The sequence below is a fragment of the Lynx canadensis genome, chromosome C2, assembly GCF_007474595.2.
Source record: "Lynx canadensis isolate LIC74 chromosome C2, mLynCan4.pri.v2, whole genome shotgun sequence".
In the NCBI taxonomy this organism is placed as follows: domain Eukaryota; kingdom Metazoa; phylum Chordata; class Mammalia; order Carnivora; family Felidae; genus Lynx; species Lynx canadensis.
In genome coordinates, this window is record NC_044311.2 from 65,567,200 (window position 1) to 65,586,289 (window position 19,090).

General features: G+C 35.0%; 1 protein-coding gene across 5 annotated transcripts in view; it reads left to right on the forward strand.

Annotated features, from left to right (window-relative positions):
• ECT2 (epithelial cell transforming 2) overlaps window positions 1-10,584 on the forward strand; it is an 88,986-nt gene extending 78,402 nt beyond the window's left edge. For 2 of the 5 annotated variants that reach the window (XM_030329558.2, XM_032594705.1), the window contains 3 exons: window positions 4,733-4,840; window positions 5,820-5,966; window positions 9,232-10,584. In XM_030329558.2, the coding sequence (XP_030185418.1) occupies window positions 4,733-4,840; window positions 5,820-5,966; window positions 9,232-9,321 (345 nt within the window). In that variant the 3' untranslated portion in view covers window positions 9,322-10,584. The remainder of the gene's footprint in view (window positions 1-4,732; window positions 4,841-5,819; window positions 5,967-9,231) is intronic. The other 3 variants (XM_030329557.2, XM_032594704.1, XM_030329560.1) reach the window with 3 other exon arrangements.
• Window positions 10,585-19,090: the final 8,506 nt, after the last annotated feature.

Below are 19,090 nucleotides of genomic sequence, written 5' to 3' on the forward strand. Positions count from 1 at the left end.
AATTAAAGTTTACCAGTATTTAGTTTTATATTCATATTATAAGTTTTACTAACTTAAATTGAACAGTAATATTTGCACATAACGAAACATTAAATAGAGGAAAGTGTGCTGCAGTAAAACATATGCACCTGTCCCACTATTTTCAGCAGTGCCACTTTTGATACTTTCATCCCTCTTTCCAGAAAGACAAGTGTAGACACATGCATTTCTTGTTAAATGTATTCCTAGGTAATTTTCTCTTTGTAATTCTATTCATAAATGAGATATTTTAGCTAAGTTGTTTTCTAGTTTTATATGCAGGTTAATCTTTGATATGTATGTTAGTTTTGTAACCACTTTTATTAAATTAATTCTCTTACTGTTTCTAATTGTGTCCCACCTAATTCCATTGTATTTTTCAGCATTTAATTTTTAAAAAAATGTCATAGGCTGACCAATTTAGCATGAGCATTGATGAATTACTTTGTGTTTTGAAATCAAAACATCATGAAGGAAAATATATTTGTGTCAAAACATCCTTTTTCTGAATTTGTCTCTGTATCTAGGACATAAAAGGCTTCTATCAAATAGCTTTTAATATACATTTGTTGATTGAATGAAAACCAATTTGAAATGAAACTAAAATTGAAAACGAAATGAGAACAAAATCAAGTTTATAAAACTAAAGTGACAGCTGTGCTTAGTTTATGGTGTAATATGTACAGCAGTGTAGGAAATGTGATCCCTCTACTATAAGATGTAGGAAATCTTAATAATGCAGAGCCTTGCAGGTGTATGTGAATGAGGATGGGGGAGACTCGGGGATAGGCAGAGCTTGAATCACAGTCCCGACTGCTTTGTTTCCCATGGGTTGTCAAGATATTTTACTATTCAGAGTTATTTTGCAAATGATTATCTAGATAATTAACAGGAACCAATTGGAAAGTATTAGAACTTGTAACAGTTTAGTTTAAGTAACCAAATAAAAAATAAATACATATCAATAGTTTTCTCTATGCTGGCAGTAACCTACTAGAAAGTGTGGGAAATGGAGACCCCACTTCCCAGTAAAGCTTGGTGTGTAGATTTAGGAAATTTTAGTATAAATCTAGGAATAGCCTTAAAAGAAATGAATGAAACCTATGTTAAGAAAACGATATACTTTACAGAGAAATCCATTATGTTCTTGAAAGAATGCTGGCTGGCATAAAGATGTCAATTCATTATAGTTTTTATAAAATCCTACAGGAAATTTCTGGATTTTGACAGAATGATTCCAAAGATAATTTTTAAAGAAAAAGCAACAACAAGAAAAGTAGAGAACAGGGGTGCCTGGGTGGCTCAGTTGGTTAAGCATCTAACTTCTGCTCAGGTCAAGATCTCACTGTTTGTGAGTTTGAGTCCTGAATTGGTGAGCTCAAGCCCTGCTTTGGGTGAGACCGGCCCCTCCCTCCCTCCCTCCCTCCCTCCCTCCCTCTCCCTCCCTCCCTCCCCCTCGCCCTCCCCCTCCCCCTCGCCCTCTCCCTCTCCCTCTCTTCTCTCTCTTTCCCTCTCCCTCTCCCTCTCCCTCTCTCTCTCCTCCCCTCCCCCCACCCAGGCCCTTGCTCACTTGCGCCTCTCTCTCTCTCTCTCTCTCTCAAAAAAAAAAAAAAAACAGTGCTTCTCTGATGAGATATTACATTATATTTTTTAAGTTACAATGATGTGAACACAACTGCACTATTAAAGGTGGATCAATGGAAAGGATACATGTCCCTGAAATAAGAGTTTATTGTATGATAAATGTAGTACTTTAACAATTTAATAAGATTGTTAACCTATGATGATAAGATAGTTGGTTAAATACTTAGGGAAAATTAGATGTATATCCTAACCTTATATCTACATAAGTTTATAGGTAGATTCAAGAGTTGAAAGTGAAACCATCTCAAAAACCTGTAAGAAAATGGAGATGTAGGTGGTGAATGTAGAATCTGGTTATTTGTTTTTTTGATGTTGAGTTTTGGGCATTTGCTATATATTTTGGATACTAATCCCTTCTCAGATATATCAGATATATGATTTACATTTTCTCCCATTTTGTGGGTTGCTGTCTCCTATATTGAATGGTGTCTTCTGCATATTTACCAGTTTTTATGAAATCCAATTTTCTGGCTTTTGTTGTTGTTACCTCTGCCTGTGGTGTTGTGTTCAAGATATTGCTGCTAAATCCAGTGCCTTGAAAATTTTGACCTCTGTGTTCCTTGTCTTCAAAGGTTTTGTAGTTTTAGTTCTTATATTTAGATCTTTGATCCATTACAAGTTAATTTTTGTATATGGAGTAAGATAAGGATCCAGCTTCATTCTTTGGCTTGTGGATATTTAGTTTTCCCAGCACCATTTATTGAAAAGACTGTCCTTCTCCTGTTGAATAGTCTTGATGCCCTTGTCAAATCATTTGACCATATTATATGAGGGTTCATTTCTGGGCTCTCTAGTCTGTTTCATTCCATTCTATTCTGTTTCTTAGGACAGTACCATATTATTTTGATTACAGTAGTAGGTTTTTAAACCAAGAAATTTAAGACTTCAAACTTTGTACTTTTTCCCCCCAATATTGTTTTGGCTATTTGGGGTCCCTTGTGATTCTGTATGAATTTTGGAATGAACTTTTTTTTTTGCAAAAATATTGGGATTTTTGTAGGAATTTCATTGAAGCTGTAGATTGCTTTAGGTAGTATTGACATCTTAATATTAAATCTTCCAGTTCATGAACACAGGGTGTTTTTCCACTTATTCATGTCTTTAATTTTTTTCAGCAGCATTTTACAGTTTACAGTATATGTCTTTCATCTCTTTGACTAAGTTTATTCCTAAGTATTGTATTTTTTTGATGTTGTTATAATATTTATTTCTTTTTTTTTTAAAGGTTTTTTTTTTTTTTTTCAACGTTTTTTATTTATTTTTGGGACAGAGAGAGACAGAGCATGAACGGGGGAGGGGCAGAGAGAGAGGGAGACACAGAATCGGAAACAGGCTCCAGGCTCCGAGCCATCAGCCCAGAGCCCGACGCAGGGCTCGAACTCACGGACCGCGAGATCGTGACCTGGCTGAAGTCGGACGGCTAACCGACTTCGCCACCCAGGCGCCCCTATAATATTTATTTCTTAACAAGAAGAAAGTAAAGGCACTTTTTGTTCAAAAATAATGAAATAAAATTAATTCTCATCTAATCAGAAGAGACTTTTATCATTTGTTCATTAATAGTAATTTCTTTGAGTATCCAATGATATGGAAAAAAACCAATAACATACAGCGAATTGGAAAATACAAGATATAAAACTGAATAGAATGACTCCAGTTTTGTTAAAATAAAACATTTCGTGCATATAGAAAAATATATGTAAGGAGTATGTTTAAATGTTAATAGCAAACAGTCACTACATTTGTGGAAATTTTTATTTTTAAAATTTTCTTCCAAATTTTTTATAATAGATGTGATTTTTTTTTTTTTTTTAACTTAGAAAAAAAATTGTGCGTTTAAAAAAAGGCACGGTTACCTGAATGGGGTTAGATAAGCTGTGGACTCATTAGCAAATGGATGAAGTGGAATGAGAGGGTCTAGAGCTGGCAGGGTGGATTTGCTTGTTTTAAGAAAGTTTGGCAAAACCAAGCCTATCTATGTGGGTGTCAGTGGTGAAGAGCCAAAAAGCAAGCATTTATAATTGTAGAATATAATATTTAAGGCTGTTTGTAAAGGAGCTTAACATTTTATTTCAAAGGACTACTATGCATTATCTTGTTTTATGATTCCTGTGGGTTAATTATACTAGATATTTTCTACATTTTGTAGATGAGAACATTTCCTGAAAAGCCAATATTCACAGGGTTGTATAAAAGTCTCTCTAGCCACAGAATGACAGTGCTGGAGGATAGTCTTAATAGTGCTAGATTAGCGGGGAACTTGCCGATGGCCTAGATTTATAAATTTAAAGGGCAAATTGGTATAGAAATATGCAAAACCTTTTTGTCTAACCTGCTTTTTTTGAAAAGCCCAAATGTAATTTGAGCAAGTAATATTTGGGGTTACTTGCAGATTAGTTGTCTCATTTAAGGTTAATTTTGACCAATAGTTCTTACATGAAATCTTTGACTCCTTTTAGAATGTAACATGAGCTATGAGCCCACTCCTCAGAAAAATGTCCTTTGCATTTATGCACACACAGAGATTTGCACATGATTTCAGGGAGGTTGCATACCTCCTGATTTCTATCCATTGCCACTTCTAGAAGCTCTTGATCACAGGTTTAGAACCTCCAATTTAGAATCTACCTAGATGTTAATTGAGGAAGAAAGGAAAACGTAGGAGAAAGTCTATGTTTTAATTTTAGATAGATTATCTCAAGAAAATTGTTTTTAATATTGGTTTTACAGCAGGCTTTATGCTTAGACATTTGTCCACTAAGTTTCTAGCTTGTTGGTTTTAGTGTTGTTAAAAAGATTTTATACTGAATTCTTTTTCCAGTTGCTTTGGTGTCCATGGTCCTTGCAATGAATTTTTCATTTAGTGAATGCTAATTTTTTACTATCCTTAAATTAGTACATTTCAGAGTAGAAATTATGTGAAGCATATAAAAAATCTTGAGTAACTTCATTTATATATACTTCCATGTGTATATATATGGAAGGTTTGATTTTAGAAACAGTCATGTATTTTTATTTTCTATTTTACTTACTTATTTTAAAATAATAAAAAGTGTTATATTTTCAACAGGAGAATCTTATTTACAGTGCTGATCCAGAATCCTTTGAAGTAAATACTAAAGATATGGACAGTACATTGAGTAGGGCATCTAGAGCAATAAAAAAGACTTCAAAAAAGGTGAGTCATAGTGAGCTTATTATTTAATATGTCTCCAAGATGTATTTTTCAGAGTATATTAAAATTATATTGCCACAGACATCAGTGTAAGGATAGTCTGTATAGCAGAGCTATTTTCTTGGTTCTAGGAAATGGCCCATAGAGGTAATAAATTTTATTTCAGCACGTTCTATAGCGCTTGTTATCCCTTCCATTGATAGTGATACTTCTGTGACCTGTGCTTCAGTAGAAATGTACTGATGGTGGCTTAGATGCAGATATGTGTGCACTCATCTTAAATATTGTCTCAGATATTTTTCAGCAAAGGGCACATGACAGAGTCAGGAGACCTTGGATCTATTCCTGACCTTACGTATGTTTCAGTCTTCTAATGATGAAGATCACTTCCCTTCTTATCAGAGTTGAGGACTATGTAAGAATGTTGGTAATGGGCTTTTAAAAAGTAGAACTAGCATTTTAATATTTTAAGCAAAATTTGCTGCCATCATCTGCTAAAGTTACAATTTTCTGTTGTTTGCTTTTGAGGGGAGGCTTTCTCCTTTATTTAACTATCTTTGTATCTCCAAGCATTTAATGTGTATGATATATAGTAGATAAACATGCTGAATAATGATTCAGTGAGCTCCTTCACTTTTTAATAAATAAATCGAGGTTCATGTGGCCTTGGGTTAGAGATTTCATGAGTAAATTTTAGCAAAATCAGATAAAAACCCAGATTTCTCCTCTTTGCAGACCCTGTTTTCCCTCCTACCTTTTTTCTCCCATCGACTATGGTCCTTTATGAATGCAGAATGGAATAGTCTACAGTGTACTACCACAACTTTTCACTGTTTTGTCCAAAGAGATTCTAATTCTGCCGTATAATCTTTGTAGAAAATCTTCATGTGTATTTGGCTTTGTTTATGTTCTTACCAGTTATATTAGATTTATTAGGCTTAATTTATTAGGCTTAATTAATTGTAACTTGTTTTAACTGTAGGTTACAAGAGCGTTCTCTTTCTCCAAAACTCCAAAAAGAGCTCTGCGAAGAGCCCTCATGACATCCCAAAGCTCAGTGGAGGGAAGAAGTCCTTCCAGCAATGACAAGCATGTAATGAGTCGTCTGTCTAGCACATCATCATTAGCAGTAAGTGACTTTGATCTAATGGGCTAAATGACTTACTCACATTTATGGAGTTGGTATGGAGTTTGTTAACTTTTTGAAGATGGAAATGTTAATACCTCCATTTTTTTTTAATCTCTAAACTTCTAACTTGTTTATTGGGTAAAGGTAACTGAGAAAAACTTCACTTAATGAACTAGAGATATAGAGTGTAGTTTGATATGAAATTTTATTGGGATTGAGATACATTAAAAAATCTCTCAGAAAAGAAACCTATTTTAATGAGTCCCATCACTTTAACTCATGTAAATAATGATGGTTCTGTTTATGTAGATTGGCTCCAATAAGATAGCAGAGATTGAGGGGTTTTTTTAAACCTAGAGGTTTTTTTAAAAACCTAGTTCTGTGACGAGTAGAATATAAACTCTGAAGCTGAAGGATGATATGGATTCTAAATTCAAGTGTATATTTTTAAATGTTTCCTGAATAATTCAAATTTCTAGTGGTGTTAGATGTATTTGATATTTAATATTGGGGACATTTCTAACATTCTAAGTATGTGAGTGATGTATTTGTTCTTTGTAAAATTATTATTGATCTAACCTACTAAGGTTAACAAAAGCAAGTAACACTTCTTTTTTTTTTAAGGTTTTTTTTTTTTTTTTTTTTTTTTATGTTTATTTTATTTTTGAGAGACAGAGAGTGAGTACCCGAGCGTAAGCAGGGGAAGGGTAGAGACAGAGAGCGAGACATAGAATCTGAAGCAGGCTCCAGGCTCTGAGCTGTCAGCACAGAGCCCGACCCGGGGCTCAAACTCACAAACCTGTGAGATCATGACCTGAGCTGAGGTTGGCGCTCAACCAACTGAGCCACCCAGGTGCCCCAAATGACTGTCACTTCTTAGTTGTGTGTCCTTCAGCGAGTTTCTTGTTCTCTTATCTTCCTTTTTGCAGCTGAGAAAAAAAGAGGTTAATAGTACTTAACCATATAGTGCTATTATAAGGATTAAATACACACACATACACACACATATATGTATGATGTGATTTTATATGAGAGGCAATTTGAATAGTGGTTAAGAGCATGAACTCTGGAACTCACATGTTCAAATCCTGGTTCAGCTATTTGCTAGCTGTAGGACTTTTGGCAAGTTATTTAAGGTCTCTCTGTTTCAATTTCACTATTAGTAAGATGAATTTAAAGTAGTAACTGCAAGGATTATATAAGTTAATATATGAGAAGTGCTTTGAACAGTACCTGGCACATCATGAATGGTCTAGAGTTTTATGAGTGGTCACCTCTTATATAAAATTTATAGATAAGGTACATAATATTCAATAATTCTTATTTTTTTTAAAGCCAATTAAGTCTTGGTTAATACATCAAAGACTTACAGTTGAATCTATGAGTATGTTTATAAAAATTTTGGATGAAGGTTAGCCTTCCAATGGGAGCGAAGTTGTGCCTGATAATATAAATTTGTGCAAAGAAATTTGATAAATGAAAATGAATTAAAATGGACAAAATACAGTTAGGCCAAAGTACTATCCCTTGTTTACTTCCTGCATCTATAGTAACTATTATAAACATTTCTCTTAAAATGAATATAATTGGACTTTACGGAAAATTTTTAGAAAATTATTTATAGTTTTGTCACTCCTATGTAGATAATATAAGAAGTACCTAAAATATCTTTAAGACATTCATGTCCTCTTCTCAATTGCTTATTTCTGTTCTAACAGATTGCCCATTTTGTTTCCACAAGCAATACAGTTGGATTTACTAAGTATGCTTATGTACAGTGCTCAAACTCTACTGGTGGGCGCTCTCAAAACTCCTGGTTTTGATCTATACGTCATTCTACCTCACAAGCTAGCTTTTCAGAGATACTAGACGGAACTGTTGATTTTTCAAATTTGCAAAAAAGTCCTATCCAAGTCATCTTTGACATTTGTGAAGAATTAGGAGATATGCCAGCCAGTAATGGAAACAAGCCTCGTGAAATTTAATGTGAGCTTATTAGCTATTTGAAATGTGTATTTGTGAAAAAAGAAAGTATTCTTTCTTCATTGAATCTTTATTAGGTGGGTGGGGACTTTTGAATTCACAACTTTATACCTTCTTTGAATTCACAACAGTTTAGGCTTAGTAGAGTTTGTGCTATGTGTTATGTGTATTGACACATAAAGATATTTTTTGCTAGGTAATTTACTCTTAAGTCCAGAAAAAAGTCAATCCCATTAGAAATTTTCCTGTTTATGAAAATGATCATTTTAAAGAATAGTAATAATTGTGATCTAAAATGGATTTTTATTCCAAATCTGATTCTTAATCTTAGATTTATGGCACTTACATAAAATTTTGCTTTTTAATATGGCAGATCATAAATGTTTCACCTAAAAATAAAGTAAGCTTTTATACTATCTACTTAAATCATCTTTGTTATCACTTGAATGGCAGTACTTTACCAACCCAGCTCTTTAAGCACTACATTTTACTACCTTGTTGATGAGAACTTACAGCCAGCTACCTGCGGACTCTTAGTATGGTTAGCCATTCATGTATGTTAAAATAAAGTAGTAGCTTTCTTTAGAACTCATTTTGATTTATACCCACTCTTAGATTTTGGCTGTTCTTGTGCATGTTTTTTTGTTATTGTTGAAAATTCTGAGGATATTTAACTTTGACCTCTGAAACCATAAGTTTAGATAGCTTAGTAACTTAATCTCTATTATAAGAAGTGCTGCTATTTTGCTTTTTATATGGAGCAAACTTACACACACACACACACACACACACACACACACACACACACACACACCTATGTATGGGTTGTGTACATGATACAGACTCTCTAGGAGTGTATGACCTTTAATCATAGAGAATTATTTCTCATGAAGTAATTTCACTCCTCTGAATTTTGCTTTATGATTAAGAAGAAACTACTAGGGTTTGTTTTTTTTACCTCAAAAACTTACTAATTTATAAACTTTTAAAATAACCTGAAGTTATTTTAGTACCTTCCTAGCAGTAAGCCAGTATCTATTCCATTTGAGTTAATATGTAGTTAACTAGTCCATTTTTTTTTCAGAATGCTAAAATAGTTTTATGTTTTCTCCCTATCCCCCTCCCCTAATTTAAATTCTTTTATTTATTTGAAGAGTTTAGAATTTTCAGATGTTTTTTAATTAATTGTATTAATTTTAAAATGATATGCATGATCCTAAACTGTGTTATACTTTTTTAAAAGAAAACTTTTAAGTATAAAATATTTGTCTTGTTTTTACAGGGTATCCCATCACCCTCCCTCGTCAGCCTGCCTTCCTTCTTTGAAAGGAGAAGTCATACTTTAAGTCGATCTACAACTCATTTGATATGAAGCTTAAAAAATCTTAATTTAGAGCAACTTATAAACACTTCATACTTAAAAACTGACTTAAATGGTACTTGTCATTAGCACTTGGGGAAAGCTGGAAAGAATGTAGGTAACACTAAACTATGCCATTTGATTTTCTTCTTTAAAGTGTAAGGTTAACCTCTTACATTTTTTTAGGTAATTCATGTAAAAAATTATATTGATTTTGATGTAATTTTTCTCTTCCCTTGAGTCCTTCATTCAAAGACCAATAATTTAAGTTATTCACGATATTAGTAGCTTTGCAACTTGATAACAGTAAATAAATTTTATTGGTGGATGTGAAATACCGCTGTGAATCTCTTTGTATATAGTGTCAATGAATGAATTTTTGGAAATACCTATTTGTGTATCTCAATTTGTGAAGAAATTAAGTGATATCACAGAACTTACTAGATAAAAAACCACAGATTCCTGATTAATAGTGGGGACTTGTTTCACATGTGCTATTTGAAGTAGTTGTTTAACTGCTTCTGTTGCAGTTTATTTTATTCTCAAGTGTTTTCGAGATCTAGAGTGGATTTTTAAAGATTTGCCCTTATTAATAAGAATAATGGTTAAAGGAGATTGTTTCAAAATACTTTTGCAAATTGAGATAAGGACAGAAAGATTAAAGAATAATGTATATTTTGCCAAACATGATATTAGGGTATACTTATAACTTTTTCAGAGACCATATATGTTCGGTGATTTTAGCCACTAGCAAATCTTCACTTAGTTTGATAGTGTGTGAAATTTTATTGTGAAGGATAAGACCATGGGAGAAGTTGTGGGATAGAGTGTTTATACTTTTTATGAAATAATTCTAAAGTTGGCACCAGTTTTACTAATTTGCTGTAAAATACATAGGTATGTGTATGGTCTACCTTTTATTTTGGTCCTATAATTAAATGTAAAATCAAAATACATTTATTTGCTGTTGTAAAATATTTTTCAAACCCTGATGTTAATTTTCACAATAGTTTTTGTTTTTGTTTTATAGTCAGTGATAACAAAATAATCAAGTTCCTATGAATAAATGCACTTTTAGTTCCTATCTGTAGGGAGTACTGCAAACATTTAATTGTCATTTAACAATTTCAATCATCTCCTTTATTAGTATAACTGACTATATAGATTTTTTTCTGTGCCACATATTTGCCATTTTTAAATAGTAAATGACTATTGATATATTTTAAAAGCAGTGTATTAGTAAGAACTTTGTAAATAAATACTTAAAACTCAAGTATATCTTGTTTCATGTTTTAAACAATTCCTTTACACAGATTTTCATAGCTTGGTATGAATGCTTGCATCTACCTCTGCTCTCATATATTTGCTTGCATATTTATTTGCCTATTCCTTTCTCCATTAATATTTTTGACCATTACATCTACTGAGCTTTATGTAGGATGACAGCTTTTAATCTAGAATCTATTTTGCAGAATGGGTGTAGTGAATCCTATGATAGTTTATATAAAATTTTGTGTTTATGTGCATGTATGAATTTTTCTGGTGGAAATTACACAGCTTTTATCATTTTATTAGAAATGGAGCTGTGATTCCCTCCAAAAGTATGGTGTTTCCAGTGAGAGAAAATAACCTGAGATAAGGCATGAAGTTGGAAACATATTGGATGAACACTGGCAAAATATTAGCAGGTAGTTAATTTTAACTTTAAAAGGAATGCCTCTAGTTTTTCTCATGATACCTGCTCTACAACTAGTATTTTTGTTATATCCCCGTTATCAATTAAAGACTGTTTGTATGGGGGTGCATGGGTGGCGCAGTCAGTTAGGTATCGATGACTCAGGTCATTATCTTATGATTCGTGAGTTCAAGCCCCACATCGGGCTGTCAGCACAGGGCCCACTTCACATCTGCTTCTCTTTCTGCTCGAAATTCTTCTCTTTCTCAAAAATAAATAAACATGAAAAAAAAAAAAAGACTGTATACTTAATCTGTTAAGATGCTTTATCATGTATGGATATTAAATATAATTAAGCTTTCCTTCTCTATTGAGAACATGTTTTATTTATTGATCTTTAATCAGTTGCATTACAGTAATACATTTTGTAATGTTAATCTATTCTTGTATTTGCAGGCTACACCATATAATTTTCCACATGAGGTATTAAACATAGAACCATAACAATAAAGAATCACATTTATGAAAGAGATGTAAGAAAATGTTAACTCTATAACAAATTTGAAAATCTGGAGGACCTAGACAAAGTATAGCCAAAGTTGACTCAAGAGGAAGTAGAGAATTCTAATGGCCCAATAAATAGCACAAGTTAAATATGCACTGCTAAAACAAGATGCAAATTCCAAATGATTTTAAAGCTGAGTGCCAGCATTTAAAGACTACTTAATGTATAGTAATAGTCATACTTTGCAGAATTAAAAAAGATTGTCAGCTATCCCGTTCATTTTGTGAAGTTAACATAAACTTTATATTAACGTTTTAAAAGGATAATGTAAGAAAGAGAAGTACTGATTAATTTCAATTATGAATATAGAAGCATAAATTAAATAAATTATTAACAATTAAGTCTAGAAGTATAATTAAAATAACAGTCCAGCCAAATATATGACCATTGGACTGATTAATAAACATGGTAAGTCTAGATCGACATAATGATCATGGTAAATGGAACATACTTCTCTTGACTGAAGGAAGAAGGATCAGTCGTGTGACATACAACATGATTACAGGATAATGGTGCATTACATTGATTTGAAATCTGAATATATCCTCATCTATTGCTTTAGCCTTCTTAGACTAAAACAGTTTGATTCAAGTTTATATCTCAACTCAGTACCATTAGGGAGCCAAAATGGGAATCAGTTTCCTAGATGGCTGCAATATTAATGCTAAAGAGCCTTTTGAATTGTTTTAGGGATTTTACTGCATCAAATAGTGTTCTTTCAAGAATACAAATGTGGTTCAACATTTGGAAGTTTACCAGTATGACTTATTGACAGTTTATAGGAGAAAAAAAAAAAATGACATCAATATTTTCTATAAGGTCATTTAGTAAAACTCAGCCACTATTCTTCATAAAATTCCAACTAAGGACTTTTGGGTGTCCTTCTAATAGAAAAATTAAACGTTTATGAAATATTTATTTACTTAGAAAGCACGTGCAAGCAGGGGAGGGGCAGAGAAAGAGAGAGAGAGGGAGACAGGATCCTGAAGCAGTCTCTGCGCTATTAGCACTGAGCCCTAGCAGGGCTTGAACGCACAAGATCGTGATCTGAGCCGAAGTCGGTTGCTTAAACAACTGAGCCAGCCAGGCTGAAATGTAATTTAAAAATAATTTTAGTGTATAACTGAGGTTAAAAGAAAAATAAGGAAATCTCCAGGTGTGGGAAATTGATAGAAATCTAAGCCAATCAATCAAAATACAGGTTTGTGTTGGTGGTGTGTAAATGACAAGTTGTGTCTACAATGTATGTGCATATACAAAGGGTTAAGAATGACCAATCAGTTGAAGGAGTGAGAGAACTTACTCTATCAGAAACAAGGTTTATTATAAAACTAATAATCAGGGGCTCCTGGATAGCTGAGTCAGTTAAGCGTCCAACTCTTGGTTTTGGCTCAGGTCATGATTTCACAGTTTGTGAGATCAAGCCCCTGCGTTGGGCTCTGTGCTGATAGATGGAAACTGCTTGGGATTTTGTGTCTCTGTCTCTCTCTCTCTCTCTGCAACCCCCCTTCAAAATAATAAACATTTCACAAAAATAACTAGTAGTCAAGACAGCGAGATATTGGAAGGCTCAGTGCACTGAGCACAAATAAATTAATGGATCATAATTGAAAACCAATAAACTAACAAAAGTGGCACTTTAAAACAGTGAACACAGTGAACACATTATTCAATAAATGGTGCTGAGGAAAATAGGTATCTTTTGTCTTTAAAGAGAAAAATCTAATATCTTCACACTCTATACAAAATGAATTCCAAGGGAATTAGAGATGTAAATATGAAAAGTGAAACTATAAAAATTTTACTAGATAATATAGGAGAGTATCTTAATCTGTCTGGGGCTGGAAAATGTTGCTCAAATGTGTCACTATGTTTAAGATAATTATAGTAAGAAAGACTGATAAATCTGCATTAAAATTAGGAACTTCTTGTCCTGAAAAGACATCATTAAGAGCAAAAGTCACAGAGGAGATGTTCACAATACACATAGCTGATAAAGGACTCATCTAGAAGTGGATTATAAAGAACTAAAAAGCCAAAAATATTAGACATCCCTGTAGAAAAACAAGCATTTCATAATTGAAAAAATGAAGTGGTTAATATTGCTGGATCGTATGGTAGTTCTATTTTTAATTTTTGAGGTACTTCCATACTGCTTTCCATCGTGGCTGCACCAATTTACATTTCCATCAATAATTCACAAGAGTTGGCTTTTCCCCACATTTTTACCATCTCTTGTTATCTTTTACCTTTCTGATAATAGCCAATTCTAACTGGTATGAGAGGATATCTCATTGCATTTAAATTTGCATTTTCTTGATAATTAGTGATGTTGAGCACATTTTTATACCTGTTAGCCACCTGTATGTATTTGGAAAATGTCTATTCAGGTCCTCTACTCAGTTTTAATTGGATTGTTTTCTTTCTTTGCTATTGAGTTGTATGATTATATATTTTGGATATTACCTCCTTATCAGCTACATGATTTGCAGATATTTTCTTGTATTCATTAGATTGCCTTTTCATTTTGTTGATAGTTTCCTCTCCTGTGCAGAAGCTTTTTCATTTGATGTAGTCAAAGCTTGTGTATTTTTGCTTTTACTGGTTGTCTTTGCTTTCAGTATCAAATCCAAGCCTTACCAAGACCAGTGTCAGGGAGCTTACCACCTGTGTTTTCTTCTAGGAGTTTTATGGTTTCAGGTCTTCCATTCAAGTCTTTAATCCATTTTGAGTTAATTTTTTGTGTATGTTGAAGATAGAGGTCTAGTTTGAGTCTTTTACATGTGGCTCTCCAGTTTTCCCAACACTGTTTATTGAAGAACCTGTCCTTTCCTCACTGTATAGTCTTAGCTCCTTTGTTGTAAGTTAATTGACCACATATGCATGAGTTTATTTGTGGGCTCTTCATTTCTTCCATTGAGCAATGTATGTTTTTATGCCAATGCCATACTGTTTGTGTTACTGTAGCTTTGTAATATAGTTTGAAATTGGAGGCCGGGGGTGATGGCTCCAGCTCCATTCTTTTTCAAGATTCCTTTGGCTATTTGGGTCTTCCGTGGTTCCATATAAATTTTAGGATTGTTTCTTCTTTTTTTGTAAAAAAAATGCCATTGTAATTTTGATACAGACTGCATTATGTCATGATTGCTTTGGATAGAGTGGACATTTTAACAGTATTAATTCTTTCAGTCCATGAGCATGGAATATCTTTCCATTTATTTGAATCTTCTTTAGCTGCTTTTATTAATGTCTTGTAGTTTCAGTGTACAGATCTTTTACCTCTTTGGTTAAATTTATACCTAGATACTTTATTCTTTTTAATGCATCATTCCCTCCTTTTATAAAAAGCCTTTCCTCCTTTGGCTTTTGTGTCACTACTTTTTTCCCTGCTACCTGTTGAGCTACATCTCAACAGATCTCTTTAAGTGCATAAAATAATCTTTTCCCATCCTTTATATGTAGGTGCTCCCCAAATAATCCATCTTTGGTTCTTATTTCTTTGTTTCTTACATACACTATACTATTTTATGTATGTATGTATGTACGTATGTATCTCTATCTCTACATCTATGTCCATGTATCTATAAAACTGTATCTATTTATAATACATCCCCTGATTTAAAACCATCTCACACTTTGTAGTTTTAAATCTGAGGTCTCTTCTCCTTCCTTCACCCCTGTAATACTGTTTTTTTTCTCTACAGCTTTCTGTGAATGGCATTACCATCCACACTATCACCTGAGCCAGACACCTGAGAATCATCCTATGTTTTGGCTTGTCTCTCTTATTCTTCACAGTCAGCCAGCTGATCCCACATCCTTAGGGTCTTATAAATGAATCCATGCCCTCATCTCTATTCCAACTGTTATGCTTTATTTCAGGCATACATGACTTTCTCCTGGATTTATGTGGTAATCTAATCCACTTTTAGCTTCAGATCCGCAAAAGCACAATGTGGAACAAGACTTGTATTCAAGGTGGTGGTGGTGGGGGCGGAGGGGGGGGAGGTTTGTTGTTTCTGAGGTGGTTTGTCTTGAGGAGTAGCAATGAAGAAACAAAGGGAAAGCCAACACAGTTTGCTTTATCAAGTTGGCCACTTGATAAAGTGAAAAAATTTTATTTGTTGTGTGAAAGGGGGAAGCATTGATTTCTCTGCTTCCATCCCCAGTTTTTTTAGGTTAGGTTTCCAGCAGTTCCAGGCAGCGTGTGCATGAATGTCAAGCAATTTTGACACCACAAAGCCTCAGAAATGGCCTGGGGCAGAAGTGAGGTAGGTAGCACATACTCCAGGAATGGCTTCAGTAAGACAGAGGGGTTTTGAGGTAGATTAGGAAGTGTCTGATTTCCCTTCTCACTGATATTTTTCTTCTCCTTCTGTGGTCCATCCTTTAGAGCCAGAGTAATCTTCCCAAGCCTGTTTAAAACGTTGTGATGTCTCTGCTAGAGACTTCCAGAAAAATGTAGGCTTCTTAGCATATTACAATGGTCCTCCCTTTATGATCTGCCCCCATTCTACCTCCTTAGGGCCCTCACTCACCACTTCCTCTAGGAAACCTTCTCAGAACATTCCTCACTCTTATTCTGGCTCCTTATCTATACTGTACCCTCTTCCTTGAATGCCCATCCTCTCCTTTTTTGCTGAAATATCCGCTCCTTTAAGAAGCCTTCCTTGTCACTCTATATCTCAGGCTAGGTTAGTTCCCCTTCTGCATGTTCTAGCAGCATTCTGTGTTTGTTTGCCTTCACCACAGTACTTATATTTTGTTACTTTTCGGGGGTCGAATTTATCTGTTAAACTAGATTGTCAATTCCTAGCACAGAACCTGACAGGTAACAGATGCTCACTAACTTGAAATTGTTCCAGTATATCGGGGAAAGTGCACCAGCTATATCACTGATGTGAAGAATAACCACATTCAGTGTATGTCTAAATACCTTTGGGGTTTTAGTTCCTCTCAGCAGGTATAAATTGAACATGTTCCTGTTAGATGTGCCATAGGAAGATGCAGATTGTAAACATCGTATGGAAGAGTGTTAGGTAAAGCGAAGAGAAAGGGAGCAGCTCTGACATGCTGCAGTGGTCCAGAGAGCAGTCTTGTTGTTCCTGATGGAAACTGCTTGGCTGATCGCCTGCCTGGAAGAAGTGCGAAAGCTGATAACCTCTGTAGCAATCCATTGGAGGGAGTGTTTCAGCCATCCACATACACTGCCTCCACATGCTGAAGCTAGAAGAGCAGCCACAGGAGCCTGGATGAAATCGGGCTGCGGGCCAGGATCATTTTTGTAGAGTTTGAAAATGTGACATAAGGCACTAATATCGTACCTCCCCAGGATTTGAGCCTCGCTGCCAAGAGGAGTGGCGTTGCTGGAAATAACCCTGGGAAAGTGTGGCAGAGACCTGGGAAAATATTGTAGGCTGCGAGATTATTTTTCACTTCCAAATAAATCTGCCAGGCTGAATTCATTTGCAAAAGAATAGATTAAGCTTGATTTGTTTGGCTTTTGTGGTTTCAACTTCCCTAGAATTAATTCATGCCAAATTCATTATAACTTTATTTTTTTTAAGCAAAGAACTGTATAATTTTCTACTTGATTAAAAAATAATAAATGCTTATACTATTTCTGGTTTTAGTGTTTCTAATGGTTACTTCCCTAACTTTAAATAATAGAAAACACTGCTGTTTCTTCAACTGTCAGCTTTAGGCATTATTTATCAGCTGAACTTCTGACAGGCTGAAAAATACTTCATCTACGTAAGCCCCCAGCTTCCACCTCCACTTTAAAACAGTTGTTATTTTTGTTTTATTTCTTTATTCTACCAGGTGGAACAGCATCTCCTAATTCCCAATGATTGTAGATAATATGAAACTTATGGGGTGCTTACTGTATGCTGGGACCCATTCTAAATACTTCATTAACTCATTTATCCTCACACTGGACCTAAGAAATCAAGATGATTTCCCCCATTTTCACACATGGAAACTGAGGCACAGAGCAGTTATGTAACTTGCACAAGGTTACAAGTTAATAAGTGGTAGTGCTGGGATGGCCTTAATATCTGTGCTATTAATTATTAAGCTCTTCCCACAGAGGAAGCTCTTAGAATGCCTGCCTGCCTTCCACCCGGTCGTATCTACTGCCCCCCGCCCCAGGCCTTACCGCTCTTTTTCCTTTTCATTCCCCACACGTCCTGTTCACCTATAGCGAAACATTAAATTCTTTTTACTCGGTGGCTCTTCTCCCCTCAGAGGAAGCCCTCGTACCCTCGTGCCCCTGAGTTCTGGACGTGAAAATGCAGCTCCCCCAAGTCCTGGGCATTGGAGGTGAGAAGGTAGTGCAGATGGTGGGCGCGCTTCTGCGTCTGAGGCTCCGTCGTGGCAGGTGCCCTGGGACAGAGGCCTTCATGGAGGACGCTGGGGGCTGGTGATGCAGGTGGAGAGCATTAAACAGGCCGCGCCGAAATTAACTAGATGGTGTCAAGATGGTAGCAGTTACATTCTGTTAACATTTTTAAGTTTTGCAGATGTGCTTTATAGGTGAATTCAAAGTTTGAACGTTAATGCACAGCGTTTACGTTGTTAGGACGGAGTGAATACTCTCCATTGTAGAGGCAAATAATGTTAGGATTATAAATCTGTGTTTTAACCAATCAAAGAATGATCCTCGTATCCAGTTCAAATGGGTTTCCATTTCTTCAGCAAGGCCTCTTCCAACTGCTGAAAATCATGCCATATTTTAGTTTACATGCTTTGGGGGACATGCCTTTCTTGTAAGGCTCTTTCCCCATGTGTTCCTCTCACCTGTCCCCACACCCACAACCTCCTCACCCCCATCTCCCAGAGTGTTGTTCAGTAGAAGAATTTTAACTAATCAGTCTTCAGCACCCGATCTTCCCATCTTCCTTACCATAATATTTAATAATTTAAGGCAATACAAGACCCCAAAACACCTTTATAACTATGAGAACAAAGTCAAATTATGTTCAAGATTAAGTTTAATACAAATTATTTTAAGCTAGGACTATAGACCTTTGTGATAAATATATTTATTGCCCTACCACATTACATACACAGCACACAAAAAGATAAAAGATAACAATGGCAAAAAGTAGAAATGGTAAGATGAATCTAGGATTGAGGCGGTGACTCAAAGTGCCTGCAAAGCGTCTGGAACATTTGTTAGAAGGGCACCACACATTTTGTTCTGAACATCTTAATAGCTGAGCAATAGCCAATTCCCCACTGAAGGACCATTTCCTTCAGTGAATGCAATATGAAAACGAACAATTCGCTGTGGAGAAGACCTATTTCTGGAACAAATACTGGGGCAAGTTACAACTTCCTGTGGGCTCTGGTAAGGAAGGCATGTTTCATGTTGGAGTATGAGGTACCCCCTAACTTATTTAAGTAATGATAGCAATGTGATGCATATGGGAGTTGTAGAAACAGGAACAAACAGAACTTGATAGGGTTCAATTAGAAGCAACTTCATTCTCCTGCTCCCCGTACCGCAATCACTATCCATTTAATACCTGTTGATT